Source organism: Rutidosis leptorrhynchoides, chromosome 7 (assembly GCF_046630445.1).
Source record: "Rutidosis leptorrhynchoides isolate AG116_Rl617_1_P2 chromosome 7, CSIRO_AGI_Rlap_v1, whole genome shotgun sequence".
NCBI classification, from domain to species: Eukaryota; Viridiplantae; Streptophyta; class Magnoliopsida; order Asterales; family Asteraceae; genus Rutidosis; species Rutidosis leptorrhynchoides.
In genome coordinates, this window is record NC_092339.1 from 79,774,774 (window position 1) to 79,794,128 (window position 19,355).

Consider the following 19,355-nt stretch of genomic DNA (forward strand, 5'->3'; position numbering starts at 1 on the left):
TTTAGTTCCTCTTGGTAATTCCGAACAGCTGTTCAAAAAAAAAAAAAAATCTAAAGTAACGAAAATGTAGTACTCCGTATGTGTTGTCTCATTTTTCATTTTAATTTCACTTTTTCATTGTGTTATGGTAAAAGCAGTAAAGATAAAGGACTATGATGGTGTTTCGCCAAGCTCCAGTGGGCTACCGGGGACCGCTGGATGGGTTGACAAGGTCAACACAGGGCTAACATGTCCCTGCCGATACACATGTTTTTTTCACAATTATTTTAGAACAAGCAACACGTGTCAACATCGCAATGGCTAATCTCGTAAATTAGAAACCCATAGTATAAGTCATTGACATACCCCACATTGAAAAAAAGAACACCCAACCACCCCACCACCACCATGAAAACACTCTCTCTCATCTCCATTTTCTCTCTCATCATCGCAACCACCGTCGCCGGTGATGACTTAACGGAAGATCCGATAATCCGGCAAGTCATCCCATCGGAAGAAACATCAACCGATCATCTACTAAACGCCGATCATCACTTCACACTCTTCAAAACTAAATTCGGTAAAAAGTACGATAATCAAGATGAACACGATTACCGTTTTTCAGTGTTTAAATCTAACTTACGCCGTGCTAAACGTCATCAGCTGTTAGATCCAACTGCTGAACACGGTGTTACTAAATTTTCGGATCTAACTCCATCTGAATTCCGTAAAACCTACCTAGGGTTGAAGAATCCGCTCAAATTTCCGTCTGATGCTAATAAAGCTCCGATATTGCCTACTAACGATCTTCCTACTGATTTTGATTGGCGTGATCACGGCGCCGTTACTGCCGTTAAAGATCAGGTAATCAATTACTATAAAATTTTACTACTCCGTATAATATAACGTTGACTTTTTATTACAAGTAACTTTTTTAATTACTACGGAGTATATTTTTTTTTTAATTTTTTTTTTTTTTTTTTTTGGAAAAAATAACGATTAACACACCTAGTGTCATGAATTATTCTACCAATATATGCAATTTTAAACTCAAGACTTCAAGGTTAGAAGGCCACCTGGATACCGATATTGGAGTAAATTTATGTGAAATTTGGAAGACAGGGTTATATAAGATAAGGGGCTAATGTGTAATTATGATATTGTGAATAACTGATTTGTGGTGTGTTTATTGTTGAAGGGGTCATGTGGGTCATGTTGGTCATTTAGTACAACTGGAGCTTTGGAAGGATCACGCTTTCTTCAAACTGGGGAGCTGGTTAGCTTAAGTGAACAGCAGCTTGTGGATTGTGATCACGAGGTTTGTAGCATCTTAGTTTCACACGTGTACTTATATCTATTATTTCATTAAATATTTATATTTTTTCGCTCTTGAAGTTGCAAGAATATGAAAATAGGGTGTTATATATGCAAATATGTAAGTATATATTCTTGAACCTTGAACTTTTTTACAGTGTGATCCAGCTGAAAAGAATTCATGTGACGCGGGCTGCAATGGTGGGCTGATGAACAATGCGTTCGAGTATATTTTCAAGGCTGGTGGAGTTCAAAAAGAAGCAGATTACCCTTACACCGGAAAAGATGGTACTTGTCACTTTGACAAAACCAAAATCGCTGCGTCTGTAGCCAATTTCAGTGTTATCGGCACAGATGAAGACCAAATTGCTGCTAACTTGGTCAAACACGGCCCTCTTGCAAGTAAACACAGTACCTAGCTAGTCATTGTCGTATATCCTTTTTTCGACATTTAACTAAAACGTTTGATACTTGTTACAGTTGGAATCAATGCAGCTTGGATGCAAACGTATATTGGTAAAGTATCGTGCCCGTATGTTTGTTCAAAGAAGCGTTTGGATCATGGTGTTCTTTTGGTCGGGTATGGGTCATCTGAGTATGCACCTAGCAGGCTTAAGGACAAACCGTATTGGATCATCAAGAATTCGTGGGGCCCAAACTGGGGAGAGGATGGGTACTACAAGATTTGCAGTGGCTATAATCTATGCGGAATGGATACGATGGTTTCAGCGGTGGTGTCTACAAATGCTTGAAATTTGTATTTAAACTGTTGACTGAATGCTATAAAATCTGTACATATGTATTTAAAAGAATGGTTATTGTTGAAAGCTTATGCTGCTACTATATGCATATCAGCTTCACTATGAACATTGATAGGTTTTATTGTTTCATGATTCAGTTGTGGACTTGTGGTTTAATACAATCTTGTTTTCTGTTTTAGACTTTAGTAGTGTCATTTAAGTGCTAGATGGTGTTGTAATGAATAAGGTCTAGATAGTTATGCAGAAACATATAAAGTATACACAACTATATTACATACTTACATCCATGCATTAAGACATCATTCTTGTTAGGGGGAATTTCAAATGTTTAGCTTTTAGATATGTTAGAGCATATGGTAGCTTATAAGTTATTTTTCTATATGCTTCTGTATCTAATATGTTTGATTTGGTTGGTTGGAGCAAACTTTTAAGAGCTTTTAAAAAATAAATTGTAAACAACTAACAAGTTATAATTGTTTTTTACAAGGTAGAAGCTAAAGAAATAAGTGATCACATAAATATCTCATATATAATTGTTTATCAAGTGTTTGTTTGTCATTTTACGTCATTTACATCTTTATGCTCCAATTAAATTTGGTGAAACAATTGTAGAAAAATATAACTATGATTATAAGCTTCCAGCTATTTACCAAACATAATTGGTGTCGGAAATATAAATCCCGCAAACTTATCATTGTAGCATTTTAGTGACATGAACCCGGTAAGTTGCTGATTCTATCGCCGCTTGAGTTTTGCCCGTCAAATTACGTGGAATCCAAAGTGGCACTAGTTTGACGCCCCTAGCGCCTGTAACTGCGCGTTAAATTTTGACGCTCATGGGCGTTAGTCAATAATTTGACGGAAAAAAAGTTGTGTGAAGGGATTTCACATCCAATCAGATTTCACCATTGATTTTTGTATATTATTAATTAATATAAGTTATTATACTCAACTACCAATTATATTTTACACCATTCACCACGAATTTAACACTCAAATTTAACACTCCAATTAAAAAAGCTTCACTTCTTGACCTTGTTACATCATCAAAAAAATACATCACTTACCTTTGATGTCACAGTCAAATTTGAAAAGAGTCTTAAATGTTTGTTTGTCATTTTAGGTCAACTTACATCATTATGCTCCAATCAAATTTGGTGAAACCATTGTAGAAAAATATAAGTATGATTATAAGCTTCCAGCTATTTACCAAACATAATTGGTGTTAAAAATATAAATCCCTCGAGTAAAATCTTATCATTGTAGCACTTTCAGATACGTTGTTAAAATACTACTCTCTCCATCCCAAATTAATTGTCCAGTATTATTTTTCGGGCTGTCCCAAATTAATTGTCCATTTTCAAAAATGGAAAGTAAATTTAACGGTGTTTACGATATTGTTTGTAATGAATTATTTAAATTACAAAAGTTAGAAGGCTTTCTAATTAATTGATTGAGGGTAAAACTGTAAAGTTAGCAAAAAGTACAGAAAAAGTACAGTGTAATAATGACATTTCTTATACTGTGTGGTTTTTATCTGGGGACAATTAATCTGAGACGGAGGGAGTAATATTTTTATAGATATTGCTTAGTGTTATAATTCAGTAGGCTTATAACTACCTTTAGTGACGTGTTATAATTCAGTAGGCTTATAACTACCTTTAGTGACGTGGTTTGTGACTGTGGACTATTAATAATTATTAAAAGATATAAAGAGAGAGAGAGAGAGAGAGAGAGAGAGAGAGAGTATATGAAATATATATGTAAGAATGGTGCACTGAGTGATTACATTTGATTACATATTTATACTACAAATTTTACTGTGCAAATAGGTGAAATAGTAATAACCGTGATCATCCACTTGCTTTATCATTATTCATGAATTTGATCATCAACTTGATTTGTGTTTATCATAACACTCCCCCTTGGATGACAAATTTTATTAAAGAGCAACTATTACTGCCTCGTTAAAAACCTTGCTAAAGAAAAACCCAGTGGGATAAAAACTTTAGCCAAGGAAAAAAGAGTGCAGCATAAAGTTGACTCCCCCTCAAGTAGACATCGTTGATCTTTTACATCTTTTGAACATGCCTCATGCCAATATTGTGAACATGCGTTCTAAAAATAGCAATTGGAAGTGCTTTGGTGAAAAGATCGGCAGAGTTTTTGCTGGATTGAACATATCTCATTTCAATCTGGTTGTCTTTGATGAGATTTTGAGTATATGAGAAGAATCTAGGAGGTATGTGTTTTGTTCGGTCACTTTTGATATACCTTTCTTTCATCTGTGCTATGCAAGTTGCATTATCTTCATAGATAGTTGTTGGACTTTTATCGCGTTCTAGTCCACAAGAATCAGTAATGAGTTGTGTCATTGATCTCAACCAAAAACATTCCCGAGTAGCTTCATGTAATGCAATCACTTCGGAATAATTTGATGATGTTGCAACAAGTGTTTGTTTTTGAGAACGCCATGATATTGCAGTACCTCCATTTAGGAATACATATCCATTTTGAGATTTAGCTTTATGTGGATCAGATACATAACCTGCATCTGCATAACCAACCAAATCTTGTTTTGATTTGTTAGAATAAAATAATCCTAAATTAGTAGTTCCTCGAAGGTATCTAAATATGTGTTTGATCCCATTCCAGTGTCTTTTGGTAGGAGCTGAGCTGAACCTTGCCAACAAATTAACTGCAAAAGAAATGTCAGGTCTTGTACAATTTGTAAGATACATAAGAGCTCCAATTGCACTAAGATATGGTACTTCTGGTCCCAGGATATCTTCATGATCTTCACAGGGACGAAATGGATCAGTGTCAACATTAAGTGATCTAACAACCATAGGAGTACTTAATGGTTTTGCTTTGTCCATATTGAAACATTTTAAAATCTTTTTCGTATAAGTTGTTTGATGCACAAGTAAACCATTAGGCATATGCTCAATCTGCAAACCAAGGCAATACTTGGGTTTTCTGAGATCTTTCATTTCAAATTCTTTCTTTAGAAGTTGAATGGCTTCATGGATCTCTTTATTTGTACCTATGATGTTAAGATCATCGACATAAACGACTATGATCACATATCCGGATGTTGTTTTCTTAATGAATACACATGGGCAAATAAGATTATTGGTATACCCTTTGCATATCAAGTAATCACTTAATCGTTTATACCACATGCGACCCGATTGTTTCAACCCATATAAAGACCTTTGTAACTTGATTGAGTACATTTCTTTGGATCTTGCATTGGTTGCTTCTGATACTTTAAATCCTTCAGGTATCTTCATATATATATATATCACTATCAAGTGATCCATATAGATAAGCAGTCACAACATCCATGAGATGCATTTCTAAATTTTTAGAAACTGCCAGACTGATTAAGTGTCTAAAAGTAATTGCATCCATAACGGGGGAATAAGTTTCATCATAATCAATTCCCGATCTTTGAGAAAAACCTTGAGCTACAAGTCTAGCTTTATACCTTGTAACTTCATTTTTCTCATTTCTTTTTCGCACAAAAACCCATCTAAATCTCACTGGTTTCACATCTTTAGGTGTGAGAACGATAGATCCGAAAACTTTTCTTTTATTGAGCGATTCAAATTCAGCTCGTATTGCTCCTTTCCAATGATCCCAATCATGTCTATTTTGTCATTCCATGACAGATTTTAGTTCTGGATCATCATCATCATTCATGATGTCATATGCAACATTATATGAAAATATTTCATCAAGATTTTTCATTTCATTTCGGTTCCATAATATTTTTGAATGTGCATAATTAATTGAAAATTCCGTATTGACATCATCAATCTCCTCTACAGAAGGAGTATTGATTTGTGGTTCTTGTTGAACACTTTCTTTTACCTCATTATCAGCTGATTTTCTTTTTCGAGGATTTTTATCTTTGGAACCAATTGGTCTCCCACGTTTCTGGCATGGTAAAGACTCAAGAGTGACATTATTTTCAGCTTTTGGAATTTCAATTCGAGCTGGAACATTTGCTGCTGGTATATATGTTTTAGTCACTTTTTTTGTATCTGTAAATGCATCAGGCAATTTATTCGCAAGTTCTTGCATATGCATTTTTTTTAACTTCGATCTCGCATTCTTTTGTGCGAGAATCAAGATACATTAATTGAGGTTCACACCATGAAATATCATTTTTGTTTATTTTTTATTTCTCCCCCTAATCTAGGGAACAATGTTTCATTAAAGTGACAATCAGCAAAACGTGCTGTAAAAACATCACCCGTCATGGGTTCAATATATCTTATGATTAAAGATGTTTCATATCCAACATATATTCTCATCCTTCTTTGAGGACCCATTTTAGTGCATTGTGGTGGCGCGATAGGAACATAAACCGCACAACCAAATATTCTAAGGTGGGAAATATTTGGCTGATGGCCAAAAACAAGTTGCAAGGGAGAATATGTATGACTTGCACTTGGTCTAATGCGAATTAATGATGTAGCATGTAAAATTGCATGACCCCATATAGATACTGGGAGTTTTGTTCTCATTATCAATGGTCTAGCTATTAATTGCAATCGTTTGATTAGTGATTCGGCTAAACCATTTTGTGTATGCACATGGGCAACAGGATGTTCAACAACAATCCCAATAGACATGCAAAAATCATTAAATTCTTGAGATGTAAACTCACCAGCATTATCCAATCTCACCCTTTTAATAGTATAATCAGGGAAATGTGCTCTCAATTTAATAATTTGAGCAAGAAATTTTGCAAATGCCACATTTCGACTTGATAATAGACAAACATGAGACCATCTACTAGATGCGTCTATTAGGACCATGAAATATCTAAATGGTCCACATGGTGGATGAATTGGTCCACATATATCACCTTGAATTCTTTCAAGAAACATTGATGATTCTTTTTCAACCTTAAGAGGTGATGGTCTTATTATCAATTTTTCAAGTGAGCATGATGTACATGGGATAAGTGCATCATGAGGGATCTTTTGATCCGTCAATGGATGTTCATGTGTATTTTGAATTATTCTTTTCATCATTGTTGATCCTGGGTGGCCTAATCTTTCATGCCACAGATTGATCATTACAGGATCATTAACTACCATGTGTGCTTCTGGTACATTTATATATGTATAATGTAAACCAGAACTAAGTCTTGGTAGTTTTTCAATCACATGCTTCTTGTCAGTGATACTTAAGTATTTATCATTTTCTGTAGTCACTGACTAATAATCATATCCATTTTGGTATATGTCAGAGAAGCTTAACAAATTTCTCTTTGACATGGGAGAAAATAAGGCATTTTTTATCAGAAAATTTGTACCATTTGGTAACATAAATTTTGCCTTTTTCATTCCTTTTATTAAATCCGCAGGATCTGATATAGTATGTACCGTTCCTTCTGTTGCTTTAAAATCAGTGAAATATTTTTTAGATTTGAGTATAGTATGTGTGGTACCACTGTCTGCAATACAAAGATCCCCACCATTTGACTGATTTTGCACTCCATTAGTGTACATCATGAACTTCAAAATATGAGAAACAAATAATGAGTACATAATTCATCAATATATTATATTCAAAATATGTTATAAACAAAAGTACATAATAAGGAAAGATATAGTAAAGTAGATATGGTATAGATCGTAAATCTATATCCATTTATTTGATATGGACATATAATAGAAAATTTATTCATTAAAGTAGTCACTTGTTGGCTCAGTGATTTTTGTATCAAGGTCATCTACAAGGTTTGCCTCTTTTCCTTTTCCCTTTAGAGATTCTTGATATTGATTAACAGAATATTGATTTGTTCGACAGTTCTTAGACCAATGTCCAATTTTACCACATCGATAACAAGAATCTTCAATATTCTTTGAAGAGCTTCCTTCAACATTATGATTTGTAGAATTGTATGGTAGTTGAAATTTATAATTTTGTGGATTATTATTTCTTTGTCCACGACCACGACCACCATAAACATTACGACTACGACCACCACCACGACCATTACCATAAGGGTGATTTCGAACATAGTTATGATTTTTATTATTGTTATGGTAATTTCCATGATGATGGTTTTGGCCAATATGGCCACGACCTCGCCCACGTCCTCGTCCAGGTGCATTTTTTTTTTATTATTATTATTGTTAATAGCATTAGCTTCAGGGAATGCTAGCGCACCCGTAAGACGAGATTCTTGATTCTTCATCAGTAATTCTTTATTCACTTCTGCAACTAAGAGATAAGTTTGATGTTTGGAAAAAGTTTTGTAATTCTGCAATCTTAAATTTTCTTGTATAGTTATGTTTGCAGAATGCATTGTGGAGAAAGTTTTCTCCATCATATCAGCATCACTTATTTCTTGACCACAGAATTGAAGCTTTGAACGGATCTTGAACATGGCCGAGCTGTATTCACTTACCTTTTTAAAATCTTGGAACCTTAGATTTCTCCATTCTTCCCTCGCAGCTGGGAGTAATATTTCCTTTTGATTATCGAATCTACTCATGATACTTTCTCATAAAACATGTCGATCTTTAATAGTGAGATACATATGTTTTAAGGTGATATCAATATGTTTGCGAATAAAAGCAATTGACTTTAATTTATCTTGATCAGAACAAGTATTGTTTTCTTTTAAAGTTTCTAGAATACCCAATGATATTGCTTTAAACATACATATATTTCGACGCAATATCATTTATATTTCATCAGCTTTTACCGAAACGAAGACATTCAAATGTATAATTCACGAGAAAAATGACAAAAGTAAACACGAGCTTGAAGTTTGATAAAACAACGATAAAATGACGGATTTAAACCAAATATGTATCAAGATAATGTTTACCCGAATGCAAGTTCAAGATGATCGAAGAGAAGAGTTCAAATGAAAAGTTCCAAGTCGATATATGTAAACACGGGATCAACAAAGAACAAACGAAAAAATAAAAATTAGAAAACAGTCGAATACTCTTACGCGGATCGTGTAGATTAGTACGCGAAATGCGTAGTATTTAATTCTTACGCGAAACGTGTAGACTGTTACGCGAAACGCGTAATGTTGAGTCCAGATTCAGATCCGAATTACAAATGGGACGGTTGCTTTTTAGTTTTATATTACAACTTTATATCTTTACAGCAAAAAAGGAAAAGAGCATTACAGTGCACTCAAGTTACCAACTACTCTCCACCAGATGTTATATACGGAGTACTACTTACACAGTAGAAAAGACACAGACAATTGATACAACTCAAAAAATTCCATACAACTTATATTCTATTTATTTTTATTTCAAGCATTCTGTATTAATTTTAATTTCAAGGTTCAATTTTTAGGATAGTTTCAGTTTTTAAGGGTATTGTTCGTGATTAAGGGTATTATTGTACGCGCTAAAGGGGTGTTGTTATTGTAATTTTCTACCGTTTAAAGTAAATGAGAGTGAAGACTTTCGTAAGTATATTCCATTAAAATTATCGTTATAAATTTTTATCGTCATTATTATGTTTGTATATTTATATTTTTACGTTTTCCCTAGTATAATGAGTAGCTAATTTCCCTAGTGTTTGCTTAGATGTAGAGCCCCTAGTGAAATGGATTGTTATCATTTGTAAAAATTAAAATGTAACTTTAGTATTTTTATGTAAGACCCGTGTATTCCTTGTATATATGTAAATATAAATGATTCGGAAGTTGGGATTTTGTTTTACAATTTAAAAAGGGGAAACTGTTACTGTCCAGGTACCTGCGCGCCGCGCAGATGAGGCGCGCGCCGCGCATAATCGAGCTGCCAGATTCCTTGTTCTATTTAATTTAAAGCGAGGGCAAATTGGTAAATTCACCTATAACCCGAATTTATTACCTAGATCAGTTGGTTGGGAACTCATTTACTCCCACTACACCAACCTTATCTTCTCCCATTCACTCTAGAGAGAGAGAGTTGATTGTTGAGAGAGGAAGCTCATTTTGAAGGAGAAGGAGTTCGTTTCGGGTTTAATCGCAAGCTTTAAAGTTGTTCATCTCGTCATTTGCTACATTTTGATAGTTGTGGTATGCCTTAACTTCCATTTCTTGTTTTGATTTTGTGTATGGGTTAGGGTTTGTGTTGAAGATGAACACTAAGACCCATTTCTAGGTAAATTGGGTGTTTTGGGTAAATTGGGTCATGTAGACTCAATAATGGGTTAGCTAGGGTTTTAAAAGTGTTAATTGATGTTAAGAAACCCTAATTGGCTAATAATTGGTTAGAACACTTGCTTGATGTATAAATGGGTGCTATTTGGGTATAGATGACCCAAAATGAGTGTATTGACTTTTATTAGGTCAAATGGGTCAAAATGGACCAATGTTGGTTAATGTTAGTGTTTTGTGTTGGAACCTAGTGATTAAATGGGTATGAAGGCCTTGAGCGCCAAGTGTTAGGGTTTTTGGTGAAGTTGACCCAATTTTAGGGTTAAGTATTAAAATGGGTCAAGATGGGTAATGTTGACCTAGTTTGGGTTAAATTGGTAAAAGATGACCCAGAGGGTGTTAACCTAGGGTTTATTCATGTGTTTGAGGTTTTGTAAGTGTTGAATCGAGTTGCTAGTCATTAGCACTCTTATAAATGATGAAAAACTTGAAAATGGGTCAAATGAGTCAAGGTTGACCTAATGGGGTGAAATGGGCATGAAATACCCTAAGTTTATGCTAGTTGAAGTTAATAGACTTTAATTCACTAGCTTTATTGATGTTAGTTGAGTCTTGGCCATTTATGGGCGGTTTTGGTATAGTCGAGCTATTTAATGCATATTGGGTCATTAAATGCTCAAGTGTAAGTATTGTGGTTAATTCCACTAGTTGCGTAATTGAATGTGTACTTATGTATTAGGTACGATTGCTTTGAAGATCGAAAGTGCATAATCATCATCTTGGCGCTAAGGTGAGTGGAATAATTATGCGTGTACGTATATAATGTATTTATTTGTGTGTACGAATGTGGAATTGTCGAGGTGTTTAAGACACCACATTCTAGGTAACGAGTAGTATTGTCGCGGTGTTTAAGACACTACTCATAGTATGTTTGACGAGTGGTATTGTCGCGGTGTTTAAGACACTACTCATTGTTTAATTGACATGTGGTATTGTCGCGGTGTTTAAGACACCACATTGTCATGGGAGTGGAATTGTCGCGGTGTTTAAGACACCACTCATTGTATTGAATGAAGTGTGGATTCGTCGCGGTGTTTAAGATGCCACATTGTCGTAAGGGTGAGTTAGTCGCGGTGTTCAAGACATCACCCGGGGGATTAGTGATTACGCGGTGTGTAAGTAACACTAGTGGATGTTATGAACTCCAACGGTCTTGTAAGTACCGTTTCCCTTGTTCGAATTGGTTAACCAAGGTTGCGTGAATTAGGTATTGAATGTATTTAATTATGAATCGTATGCTATTGTATTATTAGCTACTCGTGGATTTGCGGTTTATGGTATATGCATAATATTGTTGTATGATTGTCGAAATGTTAAACCGAGTATGATGTTGTGTAAGTGATGCAAGTAGGTAGATTATATATGTATATGTATAATTATTTTGCTCACTAAGCTTTGCTTACCCTCTCGTTGTTTACCTTTTTATAGGTTCGTGTGTGGATAAGGGTAAGGGCATTACCTTGGATTAAGTTTCCCGCTTTGATGATTAGGAAGCGCTTTTGGTTTTGGCTTGGAGTTTGACCGAGACTTGGGTAGTTTAACCCCAAACACCATGCTCGTTGTGTCGTTTGACAATTAAACTTTTGTGGTCGAAACTCTAATTTGTATTAAACTTGTATTCTTACACTTAGTGGCAATTTGGGCACGTGTGGGCCCCACTTTGTAAAACTCGCTCAAACCTTAGTTATGTGCTAGTTTTACATATATTAATGTACGGTTAAAAGCGTTTTGGCTAAATGTGTCGGTAAGTCGCTCATCTTTTTCGCATTAAAGGCAACTGGCAACAGCCAGCTTTTGCGCGGCGCGCAAGCCGGGGCGCGCGGCGCGCAAACAGTCTGCCAGCAAATTTTTTTTTTTGCTAAAATTTACAATGGTTTTTGTCGCGTATTGGTTTGGGATGTTACAAGTGGTATCAGAGCATGGTCTAAGGGATTTAGGTGACTTGAGATAGGCGCCTAGACTTAGACTTTTGTGTGTGCATTGTGCGGGACTTGTAGGACTTTGGGTCGGACCGGGACTTGGTTAGCACATAGATTTATATGAACTAATCATGCGTTATTTGTTTATGTTGTGTAGCGATCATTAAGCGAAATGGACGTTGTACTAGCGAGTTAACGCGACGTGCTCGCGTAGTAATGATTAGCTACCCTTACTACGGGTGCAAATCGTGTCAAACAAGCGATGTACGACGATTGTTAAGCAAGATGGGGTAGTGTGGCATATGTATATATATATGTATATATATATGTATATATATACATACGTGTTATATCTTTTCGTTTCATTGGTTAATCTATTTCATTTCTTAAGAATGAAGACGGAAGATGAATACGGAACGGAAGGGCCTACTAATGAAAAGAAGAACGAATTAGCGGTAATGGTTGAAGCCGCGATTGGACAACGTGTCTCGGGTTTCGCCAACGGAGTTGGCCAAGTGGTCAAAGAGTCAATCGAAGGACGAGTAACCGAAATGGTCCGAGACCAAGTGACTAAGGTTGTAAGGGAAGAGTTTGAGAAGAGGTTTTCTAAACCTCGAGGTGGTGGCGATGAGAATGTACTTGCAAGGTTGGAGTCACGTGCTCCTGGTAAGAGGACAAGAAGTGCGCCTGAAGGCGTCGGAAACGTGAAAAAGAAGTGTAAGGGAGGCCATGCACCTACGTGTTATAATTGTGCTGAAAAGGGTCACTTGTCGCGTGATTGTACGAATGCGCCTCCTAAAAACGACATATGTTTCAAGTGTCGAAGGAAGGGACACCGAAGGTCGGAGTGTCCCGAGTTGTTTATTAATCAAAGTAGAAGTGTAATTGAGGCGGCTAGTAGCATGAAGAAGGGAGCGTCAGGCCCCGGTGGGCTAAAGTGTTACAAATGTGGGCAATGGGGACATAAGGCTAGCGAGTGCCCGTTGGGCAAGAAGGTATGTTTTTACTGTTGGAAGGAAGGGCACCAAAAGTCAAAATGTCCTAAATTGATTGCAAAAAGGGATTGTAAGTTGGGGAATTTCGCGCCTACGAGTTATGATCATCTACAACGAGGTTATATGACACGCGATTGTGCAAATATGGCTTCGAGCACGATCAAGTGTTTTATTTGCCAAAAGGAGGGACACCGAAAGTCGGAATGCTCTGAATCGTTTGCTGAGCGGGTTAAGAGGTTGGAGCGCGAGTACTCGATGGATGGTGAAGCACAGAAGTCCAATAATGCTACTTCAGGTACTCATTCTCGATACAAATGTGCTTTATTATTACTTGTGGTGCGCCGATGGATCCGATTGTGAATTTAGAGATTTAAATTTCGTTTCGAGGCCTAAATTTGTCTCGAGTGAGCATATATCCCATTTGTATCCTTATGGGTGCGGGGTTAGGAATTTCTATGATGGTACACTAGGTCGGCGCCCGAGTCGTCGACTCACAAGGGTGCAACCTAGGGGCGAATGCATTAGTGTAAATACGTGGTATTGTTACGGGTAGCATTCCTAACGGAATTACCATACGTTGGAGTTGGGATCGTCGACCGCAGGGCGTAAGACTTGGTGCAACCAAGCATTCCTTAATGTTTGGGAAATGTTTTCTACTAAGCCATGGAGACGGGCTTTGGTTTTGGATGTTAGGGCGTGTTCGTCTTCGTGTGGAAAATTGATGAGCTATAGCAATGGGATTATTGCAAGTGCAAGGTTGTGTATATCGTGGTAAACTCTACGTTTAAAGAGTTTAAGGTTAGGTTAAATTCCTTCGTATGCTCGGGGTTGGAGCAAGGTTTTGGTGACGTGCGTATTAAGAGATGCAAGACGGGTGAACCTCATCTCTCTTATAGGAATTACGATAATGCGATTTGGCGAATTAGTTGTTAGGTTAGTGGTCACTCTTTCTGCGAACGCGAATATGTGTTTATCGTCGGGATTTATTGTTAAGGATGAATTCGCAAGAATTCGAGAACTATGACCAATGAGGACATCGATGGTGTATGTGGATAAGTGGACCTCCCACGGGATGCTATTATTCCACGATGTGGTTACGGAACAGAGTCCTAAGTGGGGGAGTTGTACCCTCGCACGAAGGTGTTCTATTGTATTGTTACTTTGGGTGACGCTTTTATGGATACAAAGCTAGTGTTGAAACCTACATTGATCGACGGTGGTAAAAGTACAATTTGGAATAAATTGTGCTTATGGTTTTGGGTTCAAATTACCACCAAGGTGGTAATGTGGAAAATCTCCTTGGGAGATAATTGATGTATTCGACGAGTAAGGTAAGGTCCCTCGGTTAAGGGATGTGCGTACCGGATTCTCTTCTAGGGGATTATTGTTGCGCCTATGCGCAATATGGGTTGTTTTTGGCTATATTGTGTTAGCCGTTTGGTTACCTTGGAAATGGCATAATGGGACTTTGAGAAAGGGCACGGTGCCTCATTATCGTATACTTTGAGAGATAGTTACACAATAGCCATTATTGTGTATTACGAGATGGTTACATGTAAGTATTTATTTGGGGTTATCTCTAGGTTGACCGCGTTTGACTAGTAATAGGTGATGAGTGATATCCGGGAGGATTAGCTCTTCGTTAACCACTCTTGGTTGTGGTTGGTGGTGAGCGGTTTTCGGAAAGAACCGTTACTCGTAGGTTTATGATGTTAATTGCCCGTGTAAATTGTGCACTTAGCCGTTTTGTGCACATGGTGGTGAGTAATAGTCGTTTTCGACATCAGCGGTTTTTGGTCGCTTGCTTACGATCTTACGATAGCTGTGTACTAGTCGTGGTTGCGCGCTACTAAGAATGTTGAGTAATAAGTGTTATCCGTAAGGATTTTCTTTTGTCCGGTCTTCATCGTTTGGGTCGTTGACCTTGGGTTGAGAATTTTGGTTGTTTTTAGCATTGTACTAGGTAAGAGTACGCTAAGGGGTACGTGACAGTTGAGTTCGGTTGTTTTTGGCATTGGTATCTCGGTACGAGGTCGGTTGAGTTTTTCCTGAAGAAAGGGATTTTGACAAATCGCGAGTGACGAATCAATTTTGGTGATGACTCTTAGGGGAGGATTGCATAGAAGAGTGGAAAGGGTACGTGGCGTTCTCGCGTATCCTGAGTTCTCGTTATAGACTTCAGGTGTGGTGTGTATTGCACGTTACGGAATGCGTGCAAATGTGTATTTAGTTCTTGGGTAAATCTTTGGGTTAATGCGTGTTGTGATGGAAATCGGATCGTAACGTTTGTTGAGTACCATAGAGCGTGGTTCCGGGCGGTTAAGTGACGTGGATCACGGGGACGTGATCGATTCTAAGTGGGGGAGAGTTGTAAGACCCGTGTATTCCTTGTATATATGTAAATATAAATGATTCGGAAGTTGGGGTTTTGTTTTACAATTTAAAAAGGGGAAACTGTTACTGTCCAGGTACCTGCGCGCCGCGCAGATGAGGCGCGCGCCGCGCATAATCGAGCTGCCAGATTCCTTGTTCTATTTAATTTAAAGCGAGGGCAAATTGGTAAATTCACCTATAACCCGAATTTATTACCTAGATCAGTTGGTTGGGAACTCATTTACTCCCACTACACCAACCTTATCTTCTCCCATTCACTCTAGAGAGAGAGAGTTGATTGTTGAGAGAGGAAGCTCATTTTGAAGGAGAAGGAGTTCGTTTCGGGTTTAATCGCAAGCTTTAAAGTTGTTCATCTCGTCATTTGCTACATTTTGATAGTTGTGGTATGCCTTAACTTCCATTTCTTGTTTTGATTTTGTGTATGGGTTAGGGTTTGTGTTGAAGATGAACACTAAGACCCATTTCTAGGTAAATTGGGTGTTTTGGGTAAATTGGGTCATGTAGACTCAATAATGGGTTAGCTAGGGTTTTAAAAGTGTTAATTGATGTTAAGAAACCCTAATTGGCTAATAATTGGTTAGAACACTTGCTTGATGTATAAATGGGTGCTATTTGGGTATAGATGACCCAAAATGAGTGTATTGACTTTTATTAGGTCAAATGGGTCAAAATGGACCAATGTTGGTTAATGTTAGTGTTTTGTGTTGGAACCTAGTGATTAAATGGGTATGAAGGCCTTGAGTGCCAAGTGTTAGGGTTTTTGGTGAAGTTGACCCAATTTTAGGGTTAAGTATTAAAATGGGTCAAGATGGGTAATGTTGACCTAGTTTGGGTTAAATTGGTAAAAGATGACCCAGAGGGTGTTAACCTAGGGTTTATTCATGTGTTTGAGGTTTTGTAAGTGTTGAATCGAGTTGCTAGTCATTAGCACTCTTATAAATGATGAAAAACTTGAAAATGGGTCAAATGAGTCAAGGTTGACCTAATGGGGTGAAATGGGCATGAAATACCCTAAGTTTATGCTAGTTGAAGTTAATAGACTTTAATTCACTAGCTTTATTGATGTTAGTTGAGTCTTGGCCATTTATGGGCGGTTTTGGTATAGTCGAGCTATTTAATGCATATTGGGTCATTAAATGCTCAAGTGTAAGTATTGTGGTTAATTCCACTAGTTGCGTAATTGAATGTGTACTTATGTATTAGGTACGATTGCTTTGAAGATCGAAAGTGCATAATCATCATCTTGGCGCTAAGGTGAGTGGAATAATTATGCGTGTACGTATATAATGTATTTATTTGTGTGTACGAATGTGGAATTGTCGCGGTGTTTAAGACACCACATTCTAGGTAACGAGTAGTATTGTCGCGGTGTTTAAGACACTACTCATAGTATGTTTGACGAGTGGTATTGTCGCGGTGTTTAAGACACTACTCATTGTTTAATTGACATGTGGTATTGTCGCGGTGTTTAAGACACCACATTGTCATGGGAGTGGAATTGTCGCGGTGTTTAAGACACCACTCATTGTATTGAATGAAGTGTGGATTCGTCGCGGTGTTTAAGACGCCACATTGTCGTAAGGGTGAGTTAGTCGCGGTGTTCAAGACATCACCCGGGGGATTAGTGATTACGCGGTGTGTAAGTAACACTAGTGGATGTTATGAACTCCAACGGTCTTGTAAGTACCGTTTCCCTTGTTCGAATTGGTTAACCAAGGTTGCGTGAATTAGGTATTGAATGTATTTAATTATGAATCGTATGCTATTGTATTATTAGCTACTCGTGGATTTGCGGTTTATGGTATATGCATAATATTGTTGTATGATTGTCGAAATGTTAAACCGAGTATGATGTTGTGTAAGTGATGCAAGTAGGTAGATTATATATGTATATGTATAATTATTTTGCTCACTAAGCTTTGCTTACCCTCTCGTTGTTTACCTTTTTATAGGTTCGTGTGTGGATAAGGGTAAGGGCATTACCTTGGATTAAGTTTCCCGCTTTGATGATTAGGAAGCGCTTTTGGTTTTGGCTTGGAGTTTGACCGAGACTTGGGTAGTTTAACCCCAAACACCATGCTCGTTGTGTCGTTTGGCAATTAAACTTTTGTGGTCGAAACTCTAATTTGTATTAAACTTGTATTCTTACACTTAGTGGCAATTTGGGCACGTGTGGGCCCCACTTTGTAAAACTCGCTCAAACCTTAGTTATGTGCTAGTTTTACATATATTAATGTACGGTTAAAAGCGTTTTGGCTAAATGTGTCGGGAAGTCGCTCATCTTTTTCGCATTAAAGGCAACCGGCAACAGCCAGCTTTTGCGCGGCGCGCAAGCCGGGGCGCGCGGCGCGCAAACAGTCTGCCAGCAAAATTTTTTTTTTGCTAAAATTTACAATGGTTTTTGTCGCGTATTGGTTTGGGATGTTACATTTTAACATTGAGCCTAATTAAAAGAACCATTATTATGTATTTGGATATTTAACCCTTGTCACTTAATTTGTTAGATTAAAATAACGAAAGTTATTTTTATTTATATAAATTAAGCTTCAACATTAAAAGTGATCTAGGCGAACTTATAACTAATTTACTAACACTAAATTAAAAGTAAAGTTCGGTGGTTTGGGTAATATCACTAGTCATATAATAGTGAAATTGTAAAAAGGGAAACCGTTATGATTTGGGTTTTGGCGAAGGTCAAAACTGGGTTGGGTCTCAATTTAAATACTTAAAGACTAGTAACTATCTAAATATAATCCAATGAAAATTAGATTTAATTTAGTTAGCCAAAACTTTATATTTTTTTTTTCGAAAGGAAAATATAAGTTTTATACTAAACATTTTAATACGAGTTTAAACTTAAAACAATCCATGGACCTAGAGGTGACACATTTAAGTAAACACTCCCTATTTATATATTGCTAATTACTATTATTAATATTTACGTATATTTATTCAGAGAAACAATAACTAAAAAAAAATTTATACAATATTATAATTCAGCTTAAACATCACTGTTTTGTCACATCGATCATATCATACGCGAATCTCGTATAATTCTACACGATACGCGTACGTTTTAAACCATACGCGAAATGCGTACATCATTACGCGAAACGCGTAAGTATAAATACGAATACTGTAGCGAATTAGGTTAAAATTTAGGGTTTTAAATATTTTATTATTATATTTAAGTTATCAATTTATAATTAGTATTAATTATTATAATTTATAATTAGTAATTAGTTTATAACTAGTTAATTATTATAATTCCTATTAATTTATATTAATTTAGTTAAAACATGTTATTTAGTTAATTTAAATAAATTTATATTATAATTGCTCAAAACAAAATTCTAATCAATTAGTTTTATTAAAAGTTATTATTTTATTAATTATCATTTAGTAATAAACTTATTAGTATAATTTCAATTAATTCACTTTTAAGTTAATAATTATAAATAATGTATTCGTATAAATTAATAAGTAGTTCAATTAAATTAGGATTAAGTTATATTTTATTATTATTATTATGTAGTATTATCAATTCCTAATCCAAAATCCCCTTAAAATAAGTTTAACTTCAAAGACTATTAAACACCATTGAACACTGTCTCCTTGTGGAACGAACCAGATTTACCAACAAACTAAACTACACGGATAGGACTAGTTGTCTACATATGTTTGTAACAACCTAAATTCATTAAAATACCATATATACAATAAATCAATTCGTGTAACAAAACAACTCAAATCCGTTCATAAATAAAGGTACTGTTTCAAGCCATCAACT

The 19,355-nt window shown here is 36.3% G+C and overlaps 1 protein-coding gene across 1 annotated transcript; it reads left to right on the forward strand.

The window, feature by feature from the left end:
* Positions 1-345: 345 nt before the first annotated feature.
* LOC139857076 (cysteine proteinase 15A-like) lies at positions 346-2,191 on the forward strand. Its single transcript, XM_071845792.1, has 4 exons — positions 346-843; positions 1,178-1,297; positions 1,452-1,695; positions 1,774-2,191. The coding sequence occupies exons 1-4, from the start codon at positions 388-390 to the stop codon at positions 2,043-2,045; spliced, it is 1,092 nt and encodes a 363-aa protein (XP_071701893.1). The 5' UTR covers positions 346-387; the 3' UTR covers positions 2,046-2,191.
* Positions 2,192-19,355: the final 17,164 nt, after the last annotated feature.